This window comes from Malaya genurostris, chromosome 3 (genome assembly GCF_030247185.1).
Source record: "Malaya genurostris strain Urasoe2022 chromosome 3, Malgen_1.1, whole genome shotgun sequence".
NCBI classification, from domain to species: domain Eukaryota; kingdom Metazoa; phylum Arthropoda; class Insecta; order Diptera; family Culicidae; genus Malaya; species Malaya genurostris.
The window spans coordinates 241,522,904-241,536,716 of NC_080572.1; the positions used below are offsets into that span (position 1 = coordinate 241,522,904).

Here is a 13,813-nt window from a genome sequence, read left to right on the forward strand (position 1 = left end):
TGCACATCTCAAAATTGTGCGGCTGTGTATGAAAATCAAAAGTTAATTTAAAAATGATACCTAGTTCTAAACTAAATTCATTTTAAATTTCAAAATAGTTATTTGGAATAGAATTCCAATGTAGTTAGTTTATTTATGATTTATATTGTTTTTATAACAAAATTGCGTATCAAACAATTAAAAATAAATGAATAGTCATCATCTCACTGTCCAGTAAAAACCTTATGAATAATATATAGCAATCATTTGCTTGGTACTGAAACCTTCCGAAACACTACTCGCTCCTTACACGAACAGGAACTGGAAGTAATCAAACCGGTATAGGAAACCATCAGCATCATGATGCATGCTTGTGGATGCCGCGAATTTTGTTTCCATTTTGGTTCGGTCCTCCTGTACCGTGCTCGTTAATTGAATGTTTATATGCGATGAACTGCATCTTACACAGGCAGGCAGGCAGGCAGATATGGTACCAACAGGATACTGTCGTAACCCCATTCCGAAGCTTCCTGGCCTTGGTGTGATTCGATGCGACCATGACGCTTCACAAAAAAAATAACCCTACCGACAATCAAACTTTAAGGGTTTTTTTTAAGCAGCCGACCCCGAATAATTATCCCCCAATGCAAGAGGAGGCCTTTGTGTTTGCGTTGCTATTTTCCTTGTTCTCAGGATGTGGTTGATGTAAAAGTAGGAAAGTAATTTATTTTTCACCCCGAAGGGTCCCGAACTTTAACTTTTAGGTCACTGGCCATTATAATAAGTAAGTCGCAGTGTTGACTGTTCCCAAAACTTTGTACGAAACCATAGGTAAAATGATGATGGTGATGATGATGATGATGATGATGATATTCTAGGCTTGGTAATGGGATTTGTTTTTGTGATTGAAGTTTCTTGTATCTAAAGCTTTGTAGCTCTTTGTTCTGTAGGCATCCTTTTGCATATTTAGTACTTCGATTGGATAAGATTCCGTTCTGAATAAGGAATGTCATTAAAATTTAGAGTCCTGCCCATTGTTGGTGAATGTTTCTCTAGTTTCAGTGTTCACTTCCTCGTTTTAAGTGTGTGGTATTGTTTGCCAACATAACATTCAATTGATCACGTTTCTTCATACTAACGAACTTGCGAGCTCCGTAGGCTTAGTTTGGCCTGTGTCAAAAACCACTCTCTAAAGAGACGAAAAACAACAACACTTGCGCGACATGCTCTTGCTTTTGCTCTCGAAAGTCGTTGAACGAAACGAACGAACGGCTGTGACGACAACGGCGACGATGGTGACGTTGATAAAAGTAAAGATAGACACTATGTTGCGTTCATTGTGGCATTGAAGCTGTCACAGTGTGTTGGCATGGGGTGGTTCCGCAAGGTTGGTGGCGAACCAAATATTTCTTCTGCAATTGCAATTGCTTATCGAATGAGTAAACGTGTGCGATGTTACAGTTCACTACATTGTACGATAACTCTGAATTTCGATCATGTCGCATAGGTTCCAGTTAAACCCGAATGTTTCCGTGCATGCATGAGGAAAAACTTACCTGCACACAAAACTTGAAAATCATCGTTGTTTCATAGAGTTGCTTCTGAGGTGTGGTTTCACAGCATCTCCGGGATAGCTCTTTGAAAGAGCAGTTCCAACCCTGCGCCTTGGAGTATACCTTTTTGATATTTTATTCGTCAACATTGGTGGGGTGCTCATCCGGAAGATCTAATAAAATTGTATCAGACAACGATACTTTCATTGATGGAATATGGATGCGTTTGCTTTCGTTCCGCTGCAAACTGTCATATTATCAAACTGGAGTGAATTCTTGAAGTTGTGGCGGGAGTTCTTCCATTGAAAGATCGTTTTTGGGAGCTTTCATCGCGACTGCTAATAAGATGTGAGGTACTGAATCGCCTAGTTGAAGGCTAGTTGAGCTTCAATCTCAAACAAGATTCATGACAGTATACTTTAACCATATGTCACAGGAAATCAACCCTTCAAGATATATTCCTATCCGTGTCAGCCTCCTAAATGTCCCTGACTCAAACTCAACTCTATTTTTCGACACTAAAGTTGTCAGTGCATAACTTAAGTTAAACCGTTTGAAGGCCTTTTTTTTACTCATATTAGGCAAATTTTTTAATTTCGCTAATTTTCTCGCCCCTCCGTGCACTTTTGCTTTATTTATTTATTTATTTATTTATTTATTTATTTATTTATTTATTTATTTATTTATTTATTTTTTGTACCAACAGATTACATTTATCCAAATGATACATATTGCACGTTATCGTAAACTAATCTATCATACTATCTTCTGTAAATATATATAATTTAATCCTCAATTCATAAGGAAAACTGGTTGGCGAAAAATCTTGAAAATATTTTTTTTACAGTGCTGCGGGACAAATGAAAATCGAATACATTTGAACAAACGTTGAATGATCGACACATACTAGCAAATGGTTCATTAAATCCATAGTTTGTTTTAGCACGAGGGATTCTGAAGAAAGAGTTTAACCGCAAGTTACGACGATGGATATTGAAGCTTAGCTGTCGAAGAAGATCCACACAACCAATTCGGGATTGGATCAAATCCGCAATAAAAATGGCTTTGGAAGTATCCCGGCTAACTGATAACAAATCAAGGTTGATGAGTCTACAACGATTTTCGTAGCTTGGAAGGTTGGCTACATCTCTCCATGGCAGACGACGCAAAGCAAAACGGACGAATTTCCGCTGAACAGCTTCTATTCGCAGCTTATCGGCTTGATAATATGGTGCCCAAACAACGACAGCGTACTCAAGGGTAGAGCGGACTAAAGCGCAATAAAGCGATTTCAGGCAATATACGTTGTTGAAGTTTTTTGAAATGCGGAACATAAGTCCTAGCATCTTAGAAGCTTTATATATAGTATACTCAATATGATCTTTGAAATTGAGCTTAGAATCTAATAACACTCCTAAATCATTGATTGATGAAACTCGTTCCAAGACCGCTGTCGAAATAGAATAGTCGTACGTGATCGTGTTTCGTTTACGAGAGAATGCGATGACGGAACATTTTGAGGCGTTTAGTACTATCCTGTTAACATTGCACCAGTTATAGAATACATCTAACTGAGTTTGTAAGAAAGCGGGATCTTCAGAATCCTAGATGAGATGGAACAATTTGAAACCATCCGCGAATGATAGCTTCATGCATTCCAGCGAAAAATTCAGGTCATTGAAGTATAATAAGAATATGGACGGTCCCAGATGGCTTCCTTGTAGAACTCCGGAGCTCGCAATGAATGGTGAAGTGACGTTGTCTCCTATTTTCACAGTCATATTTCGACCTGTCAGATATGATTCAAGCCATTTGAGGAAGCAACCGCTGAACCCAAGCCTTTCGAGTTTGGCAACTGCAATCTGGTGATTAATTTTGTCAAAAGCAGCCGAGAAATCAGTGTAAATGGCATCGACTTGATGATGCGCTTGCATAGATCGAATGATGTATGATGTGTACGACACAAGATTTGTGGACGTAGACCGTTTAGGCATGAAACCATGTTGTGTATCAGATATATAGCTAGAGCAGTGATGAGTGATGAAGCTCAGTAATATTATTTCAAATAGTTTCGATACAGTACATAGGGCAGCAATTCCTCAATAATTTGAAATAATAGTTTTGTCACCTTTCTTATATACAGGGAAAATGTAAGAGTTCTTCCATGAAGCAGGAAAAAAATCCGCGTTTAAGAGAGAGATTGAACATAAGAGTCAATTACATCAGAAGACTTCTTGAACATTTCTTCAGAACGAAAGACGGTAAGGACATGTGAGTAGGTAACCCAGATTCCTTTCTTTGATCATTAACATGACTCCAAAAGCGTTTGGGATTTGATTTGAGACTATTCTGAATCCTCCGTTGGTAGTTGTAATAGAGCGCCTTATTTAATCCCTTATACCGGTTATTGACAAATATGTAATATGATCTTAGTTGTAGAGAAGGGTTCTTTGTGAACTTTTTTAATGCACATCTTTTAGCACTTTTATATCGCTTTGAGAGCGGATTCGACCAAGGAGGATAAGTTGACTGTCGACGCGTCTTCTTCGGAACAATCTGATCGATTGAATATAAAACAATATTTGTCCAAAGTGAAGCAACCGAGTTGCAGTCGTCATTAGATAGCAGCAAACTCCAGTCTGGTGAAGATAAAAACTGATATGCGTCTAAATTTGACAAAATGTGTATAAAAGTGTTGCCAACGTTGAGAAAATAAAAGTTTACCGATTGGACAAGCGCGGGTAATTTAAAATGAAAATTCCGGTTCTTTTTTTATCATAAGGTATTTCAAAAATGTGCTCATTGCAAATATTGCACGTCACATTCCAAAAACCCTCCCCCCTTCCCTCTGTCACTAAAGGTCACAATTTGTGAAACACCTCCCTCCCCCTTGCGGCGTTACGTCTTTTATGGACAGCCCCTTAGCGATTGCGTCGTTACCGACCAACGATTCGATCCCGAACAGAGTAAATAATTGGGATAAGTTTGGTACTACTATCAAAAAGCTTGTTTCCTTTCTTTTGAAACACTGTCTGCAGAAGTGATTACCATTTCCCAAAAGGACTAATAAGAGAATACTATGTTATTCAAACATTTGTTCTCACATCGTAAAAGAATGCTCTTTGATCAAAATTCTCGAAATTCGAAATTCTCGATTGGAAAATCTGGAAAAACCTGGACGTAATAAAAACAAATCGTTCTCAAAATAATTTATTCTTATTGGCGCATATCGCATCGAACTCCAAACGCCTCCAAAGTGAAAAAAAATCCTAAAACTAGTGAATGGCCAATGAACGGAAAGCAGTTGGAACCACCCTGCGCACGCTTCACACGACAGCGCGGGTAAGATTCGTGTGCCACACTCGAAAGGAGCAACTGCCACACGGTTTTTGAGATGTATTTTACCGTTCCTTCCGAGCGCAACACTTTTCAGTCGACCGGCGCGATTCTTGGCGGTAGCATCAACTTTTTCCTTCTCCTGTTGTTACCCGAGTTGGTTGGTTGGTATCACTCGCGTGTGCAAGGTGCGAGTACGTTAATCAGAAGATTACCATTTACGCATTCGGCGCCAATCGAGTTATCCAAAGTGTTAGTAGTCCAGAGCGAGATAAGCGAATAGTTTGGTTTGGAGGTTTCCTTAAAATTTGCTATGATTGTGTAAATTATATAAATTTGAGCTCTCTCGGCCAAGTAAGTCAAGCGCTTGCTACAAACGACGGGCATTTGAATTTGAATCAATACTATAGAAGTTCGTAACAGAAGTCCAGAAGTGGACCGACTAATTCAATTAGTTTTTTTTCTGGGTTGGTTGGAAAATTGTCACCCGTCTTTTGCAGTCCGCATTTATATGCAAAATAGTACGACCATTTAAAGTTTTCCTATGGAACTCTCTTTCTAACCGCGTTGAGGTGCTCGAACCAAAAAAAATCTTTCGAAACCGCAAGAGACTCCTAAAAATAGACAGCTCTTCCTCGAGTTCGAAGATACAGTCGAATCCACTGTTGGAAAACAAGTGTGTGATGATTTTCCATGAAAGTGTGTAGCAAAACAAGCCGAAAGGAATGTATCAGCGTTTGTTTGGTCAGTAGAAAAAAAAATCAACAGCTGTGTTGGGAGTTTCTTGTCTGTCAAGAGCACATTGCATTCAGCACATCGTTCAGAGCAACTAAGTAGGAGGTGAAGTCGTGTGAAAATTGTGTTTTCAGCATACCAAAAGAGTGACAGATTTAGCTGGCGCGTGGGACAACAGCTGTGCAAATCCCCGGAAAAGCCAATAAACTTATAAACTAATTGAATTGCAGTAGGTGAATCGGATCTCATCCATCTCACGTACTACTTCTGAAGAATCCTACAAAAAAAATGAGTCAACAGGTGAGCATTGAGTTAGATAAATAGATGCCTTATCAATAGCTTATTTTTAAACGGCTGTGACTAATTTAATTGCTACCGGTTGACAGCTACGTCAACGTAGTCGGTTTGATTGACTACCGGGCACCATCCCAGACTAGTGAATAATTTGACGTATTTGATTCGGGGTTATGCGCACTCCGACATTCACAGTCAGAGTGGTAATCCTACGGGTTACCGAATCATACGTTACGAGTATTGTTGTGTGTTGGTTGAACTATCGATGGAGACGGGCGGTGTTTGATGCGGGGGTTGTTGCCTCTCTTTGTTGAAAACGATGTTTATTAATACACTTTACAAGAATCGGCACTTATGGCACTGTTCATTATTGCTTCGAACCTGGATGGTTGCCGTTTAGATTTGCTGTTGAGTTCTTTCAGTTGTATGCACTTTCGAGATATAGCTTTTCATTCAATCTATCCTTTTGCTTCTTGTTGGTTTTGGAAAACTTATAATGACGAATGCTGTATATTAATATTCACCCCAACTGATCAAGTTAATCCAAATTGGTGACCATTTCCAGGCATAAGAAGCTTGAAACCACCGAATGACCTGTTGTTTATTTTAAGCACTATTCGTAATATCAAATCCGTGAACGATCCCGAGAACATAGCTACGATCGAGCTCGGTTTTGAAACCAATATCATTTACTTTCAGTTAAAGGAAATGTTTCAAAAATATTACAATTTAAAAAAAATGGGAAGGGTTGTCAACATCAATTAATTTTAAAAGAACTCAATTGTCGATTTTATCATTTGCAAAAAATCTAAGCACTCAAACAAGATTAAGTTTTCTAAAATTTCTCAAACTTTAACACAGATGTCAGCTTCTAACTGAAAGAGTGTCATGTGTGTTTCTGAAAACCTCTTCTTATAATAACACCTAGTTTTTCCATGCGAAATAAATGTAACTATTGTCGCAGACAACAATGTTGTAAAATACTTGGTAGTTTCCCTTTCCATAATACCTTATTTCTTTCCTGCTCTAACTTCATCACTCTCAGCACGGAACAACGGAATATTTCTCAAAGGACAAAAAAAAACTGCTTATATTCCTCCACACATTGCACTATGGTTCGAAACGGGAATTTAGCGTGACAAAAATATTTTCACTATTAAATATTAGTTTTTTGTAGATGATGTCTTCACAAAAGTTGCTTGTAATCAAATGGCGCTCCTTTTGGTGAAAAATATTACTAGGGTGGTCCTCATTTAGATTGAAATCTGAAATCGTACTTCGTTCATCTTAAATAATCATAACTTTTTTCTGGTGGCTTATATGAAAAAGCTTAGTTGAGCAAAAAAAAATAGGCGCAATGATTAGTACAACAACTCTTCTGAAGACAATTTTTCCGTAGAACGTTTCACAAAAAAGCTAGAACAAAAAAAAAGTCAATTTTCAGGAGCCATCCTACTTTTATTCGGGAAAATTGATGTAACTCGATCAAATGAAAAGCTAGAGAGGTGCTTTTTTCAGCAAAGTTGCTCAAAATAAAATTTCCTACAACTTTATTGTACAACAAAATCATTTCTGAGTTCAATTAAGAAAGTTAGATTTCAGATTTCAATCTAAATGAGGACCACCCTAGTAACATTTTTCATCAAAAGGAGCGCCATTTGATTACAAACAACTTTTGTGAAGACACCAACTACAAAAAACTAATATTTAATAATGAAAATATTTTTGTCACGCTAATTTCCCGTTCCGGACCACTGTGCACTGGGTGGATTAAAATGGTTCTTTTTTATTATCTCCTAACGTTAGTGGCGAAATAGTAAAGATTTTTCAAATATAGTACAATTAAATGAAAATATTTTTTCTTTTTAAATCAATTTAATTTAATTTAATTTCCATTAACCGCTCAAAAAAGTAATTTTTGAATGGTACGAAGTTAAATCTAACCAAAAAACATAGGACCATTGTCAGCTTAGACGTGGTAGTAGACGCTTCTGGAGGCATTACTGTATGCCTGTTGATCGTCCCGGTTGTCAAAAATGGGGTATTCTTTTTTCCACATGAATAAATTGTTTGCCGTATCATGTATTTTTTGGAAAATTGTGTCATTTTCTACTTTTTACACGTACGTCTCGTCATCCATATCCGGACAATGAAAGTTTGTCAATATCTGTGCGTAGCACTTCTATGCACGTGATTTTCCCACTTCCATTCTTCAATTCATTGCGATTCGGTTCCATTTGAACTTTGTACGTGTTTAGTTCTTTTGTAGTTTTTTCGCGTCTTGCACGAAAGTTTTACACAAATGCAGTATTTCACCACATCTCTTACTAAACTGTTGGATTCCTCTTGAAAGCTCGAACTACTCGAGATGAATTGGCCCAGCTTGCATGTTGTTTTTCCTTCCGATTAACAGTTAAACGTTCGTTGTACCGGTTTAAAACACGAGATACGATGACAGAATGAGAGATTTCGAGACCGATTGTGAAATTGCTACTGTCAGTTACATAATGTGAACATCACACATGGAACTAGTTTTACCGAAAATTCTAATTGAAAAAAACCCAATGGGTAAAAAGTCATTTGGAAGTCCGTCCATCTTTAAGGGTAAGGAAAATAGGCAAAACAGAAGCCAATATTATATCATTAGTTACGATTATCTACAAACAAACTACAACCTACAGTGTTACGTTTATCATGCAAACAAACTACTAAGTGTGCGATTTTGAGATGAATTGGCCCAGTTTGCTAAGAATTCATCAATATAGCCGATACTGCAAAAAAAAATGAGATACGATTGGTAGATCGCTAAATTTCTAGTATTCTCAGCCGTATGGACAACGGCTAAGAATGTCGGAGTAGTTCAAATTTATACTATATCGATTCCAGTGTTCTCGTTTTGACCACGTTTGTGTCTCTTTTTGCTGGATCCCTTTTAATGTGGAACACATCTATGTTTTCTATATAGGGGTGCAAATTAGAAACTCAAGAAAAGTACACGTAGAAATGTGGTCAGGTTTTGAACAATTACAGCTCAGTAAATTTTGTATCAATTATTAATATTATGTCACCATTTGATTGGAAATATTTCTACGTATTGATTTGAATGTTCATAGCCATGTATTTTTAATTGTATATCATTGGAATGTTGATTAATAGCTAGCAGTGTCCTATTTTGTCTGCGAAAAAACTCTGGCATACCGGATTTCCCTGCCATAGTCGACGGTTTTAAAGGAGTAAGCGATATATCAAAGTGAAAGCATCGCTCTGATTGGTCAATCGATGCAAAAGCGAAGCTACTGGAAGCACGCGAATCTATAAATATAAGCAAAATTATAGCTAACGTTTCAGTCCTACGCGTAGCATGCTAGAGGTAGGTTGTTGCTAGACAGCAAGACAAAAAGTGCTATAAAACGATTTGAAGCTTTAATTGTTATGCTCTGATCTTGTGTCATGCAAGTTCGGATGAAATTCCATGTTATGTCGTTTCGCCTGACAACTACCCCAGGGTAAATTTTGAGTGCATAAGATTATTTTCTAATTTATATAAGATGAACTCGATTGATAATGAGTAAAATTTATCGCTTCAACCGAAATCGCAGAATGGTAGTAATGGTAGAGAAACGCTATAAAAATAACTGCTTGCATACAAAACTTGAACACAGGCTTGACGAAGAGATATCGATATCCGTATCACAAGCGTGTACCAAAATATAATTGCATACATTTGGGCTATTGATGTAATCTCGTCTGCTACAAAACAAATACAAATCACGACAAACAGAGTCTATATTCTGGGTTCGCGTGTTTGGTGTTGGTTCCTAATAAAGTTCTATCTAAGCAGACTCTCATGCATTTGCGGATTCAAAAGTGTGACGATTAATTGAAAATGTCGATCATTAGAAATTTTGGTTGCCTTGTTCCACATCATTGGCTCGAACAACCCAATGGGGCTGATCCTTGTGGTTTTTCATAGAGTAAAAGGATACAAACAATTCATCACACCGATAAAATAACACATGGATCAATAAGTCCCGAGACTAAAGCAGAGATGGCGCTCGTAGTAAACCAGTAACCACGTCTTTCTAGAATACTAACCTTTGCTTGAAACGGGTCAAAATTTTAAGTCGATCCGACCAGAAACAGCTGAGTTATCGAGGTTGGAGTAGAGTCGTTTTGTAGTTTGTTTAAAAAATGGAAAAAAAACGAGTTTCGCGTTTTGATAAAACATTGTTTTTTAATGGGTAAAAACACCGTGCAAGCGAAACAATGGATTGAAAAATGTTATCCAGACTCTTGGCCATCAAAAGCAACGATTTGTCGGTGGTTCACCGAGTTTAAACGTGGTCGTACCGACACAAATGACGCGGAACGCTCGGGTAGACCTGTGGAAGCCGTTACACCGGAAAATGTGAGTGAAGTGACAAAAATTATAATGAAAGATCGTAAAGTGAAGCTCCGTGAGATTGCTGAGATGACACAGATATCATATGGAAGTGTATTTACTATCCTTCATGAAAAATTGAGCATGTAAAAGGTTTTTTCCAAGTGGGTGCCGCGATTGCTTTCGATGGAACAAAAACAGCAACGAGTCGATGATTCAGAAAGAAGTTTATCGCTATTTACTCGCAACAAAAAAGATTTCTTGCGTCGTTACGTGACCATGAACGAAACATGGATACATCACTACACTCCAGAGTCGAAGCGGCAGTCATCTGAGTGGCGCACAGCTGGCGAAAGCCGTCCGAAGCGTCCGAAAACGCAGCAGTCAGCTGGCAAAGTCATGGCGTCAGTTTTTTGGGATACGCATGGCGTGATTTTCATTGACTACCTCGAAAAAGGTAAATCGATCAACAGTGATTATTATATTGACTTACTGGTGCGTTTGAAGGAGGAAATCGCAAAAAAACGACCGCACATGCAGAGAAAAAAAAATCCTTTTTCATCAAGACAATGCACCCTGCCACAAGTCGATGAAAACAATGGCGAAATTGAACGAATTGGGCTTTGATCTACTTCCCCACACCCATACTCGCCAGATTTAGCCCCCAGTGACTACTGGCTCTTTGCTGATCTTAAAAAAATGCTCCAGGGAAAAAGATTTGGCTCAAATGAGGAGGTCATCGCTGAAACTGAAGCTTATTTTGAAGCGAAAGATAATTTTTTTTATAAACATGGTATTGAAAAATTGGAAAAATGTTGGAACCATTGTATCACCCTAAAAGGTGATTATGTTGATGAATAAAAGAAAATTTGCAAAAAAAATGTTGTTTCCATTGTTAGTCTCGGGACTTATTGATCCGTGTGTTACATTGAACCTAATAAAACCTGACATATTTTGTCCCAAGTGTGGAAAGTTCCAGAGAAAAAAATTAACACTAAGTGGAAAGGCAAATTATCAATGACAAGAGTCGCGTTCGAATCTGTTTTCAAATTCAATAAATCGCATACGGTGTTGATTCCCAAAATCGTATCATCGAGTAGGATCAGTAAATTACGAGAGAGTCAACAATAAATAAGCTTATCACCTTTTGATGAATCCGGCGGCCGTCGCGTTTCGGTTGCCGTCAGGCTGTTGAATCTTTTTCGAATGTGACACTATGCTAGCATTTATGTGTGGCTATCGTGAGTTCCCGACGGCCGTCGTTGACCGTGATTGTCACGTTATTCCATTCGAAATTGGCACCATTTTGGGAAACATGCACCAGTCGGCAGAATCGGCTAACGAGAAATAAGGAAAACAACAGCAATGAATAGGCCATTGCCGGTTACCAAATATAGCCATAGTGGATGGATTTTCGGGTCCGAGAAGATCTGCTATCGGCATGTGCGAGTGTGTGTGTGTGTGTGTGTGTGGGTTTTGCGCTATCTACCTGGCATTCGGTGTCGATGATACATCGCTGTTGAATAGCGGATAGCCGATGCCGAGATGGTTATAGCTTTCGGTAATCCGGCTATCCTAGATGGAATATTTGTTCGGCATGGAAGCCGATTGTTTTTCGTATATGTTGTCGAAAACGCACATGGAATGCCGTCCCACATCCGAACCGGGTTTAGTTTGTAATGCTTTCATGCATGGATCTGCTTCATCTGAAAATAGAAGACCTATACTACGGTGTACGTTACACTGTGTACTCAGTACGGCTCACTAGACAGCCGTAAATAAATTAAACAGTCGATAGTACCTTCGCTCCAACCAGTATATAGTCGTTTCGACGCCGGCAACAAACTGTTAATAACCACCCACGCAGTAACTGTAACCCGAATTCACCGGCAGCTGTTTGAAGATTGGCGAAAAAAGCAATCTGATAGAGCTGTTATTAAGTCATTAGAGGAGGATCGAATCTAAGCAATGTGAAAATCGGCCGATTGAAATTCCCATTAATCAGTTGTAAATGAACGTTTTTAGTGAGCGACGAAGGGTCGAGTTTTTCACCCAATTGCTATGTTTTTTTGTGTGTAAATAAATTGAAGTAGGCATTGGAGAATATTACAAACCTGAATAAATATGCATAGTAGCTGGATTCATTCTTTCAGAATTGCTTCTTATAGCAAAAAAACTTGTTAAAATTTGTACTTTTCCGTAAAAAATTGCGGTGGCATGCCTTTACGTTTGCATCGAAAATAGGTATCAAACTATACCGACTGCCGGGTCAACTCTCATTCGACCAGGTATAGAACAAACGACACACAATGGTAAATGATTCATTGTGGCCGTCATTAGTTCTGACTGAATGAATTCTTTAATAGGACTGGGCACGAAACCACGGCTACCGTTAGCTGTCGGTGACAATCAAATATAGAAGATCAAAGCCGTGGTCTCGGAATTGTGTCCAATTTGAAATGACAACTTAATACCGGCGTCACTATCGTTTGCCGTCGTCTTGAAAAAAAAAAACATCAAAGCACAACTAAGTGTGATACTTATGATTCATAAAAGCCGGAATTTGGATCGTTCAGCAAACGTTCTTCATGGCCGGAGTACGAAAAGAGAACTGAACGAATATTTCACTGAATCGAAGCACTCGGTATTGATTCGATAATAGGGGTTCTACAGCATTCGAAGTATTGAGCAAACTGTCCGCTGAATACTGAGCTGTCTTTAACATAATTCTTTAATGGTACTTTATGAAGTCACTTTCGACATCAGAAATAATTTTTAACTTCTGGTCGAATAGTATTCAGCTAAAAATTATGCTTCGATATCACGGAACTCGTCGAAGTGCTAATTTTTTTTTAAGTTTTTGCATCCACAATACACAGTACTTTAAACCTAATACATTTCGAATATTATATTAGTATTTTGGTATTCATTAGTAAATCTAAACACTTTTTTATCAAGTGAGTTGCTCTTATAAATTACATTCAATAAAATACATTTATTTTGTACATGATCTTATAACTCCTTGCGTACCCAAGGTAGACTATCCAATATCCCAATTCGCGACATTCTTGCCTATCGTGACCTTCCTTTCATGAAACTTCTTTATCATTTAATTAAGTCCATTGGAGTTCCAATTTAAATTTTATTTTATGTTAGACTGCTTTCTCTTCCATGAGTTCAACCAATAGGATATCTTATAGTAAATAAAAGTGATGAACTGATACAAACAAACTTGAAATAGTAATAAGATCAAGAATGTAATTTATTTAATGCAATTTATAATTGCAAATCGCTTGATAAAAACAGTGTTAAACTAATGAATACCAAAATACTAATATGATATACGAAATGTATTAGGTTCAAACTACTGTGTATTGTGGATGCCACGGCGAAGAAAAACTTGTGTATATTGCCTATGAAATAAACGTATTTATGAAAAAAATTATCGTATAACTATTTCAGGTTTGTTTGTATCAGTTCATCACTTAATTCAATATCATATAGTTGAACTCATGAAAGAGAAAACAGTCTAACA

The 13,813-nt window shown here is 37.8% G+C and overlaps 1 protein-coding gene across 4 annotated transcripts in view; it reads left to right on the forward strand.

The window, feature by feature from the left end:
• Positions 1–13,813, forward strand: part of LOC131438027 (cAMP-dependent protein kinase type I regulatory subunit) — a 173,185-nt gene that overhangs the window by 107,291 nt on the left and 52,081 nt on the right. Inside the window, exons 1-2 of one of the 4 annotated variants that reach the window (XM_058607805.1) lie at positions 4,967–5,222; positions 5,369–5,903. The exons of 2 other annotated variants lie outside the window; for them this stretch is intronic. In XM_058607805.1, the coding sequence (XP_058463788.1) occupies positions 5,892–5,903 (12 nt within the window). In that variant the 5' untranslated portion in view covers positions 4,967–5,222; positions 5,369–5,891. Of the gene's footprint in view, positions 1–4,966; positions 5,904–13,813 lie in introns of those variants that run through there. One more of the 4 variants, XM_058607804.1, reaches the window with a different exon arrangement.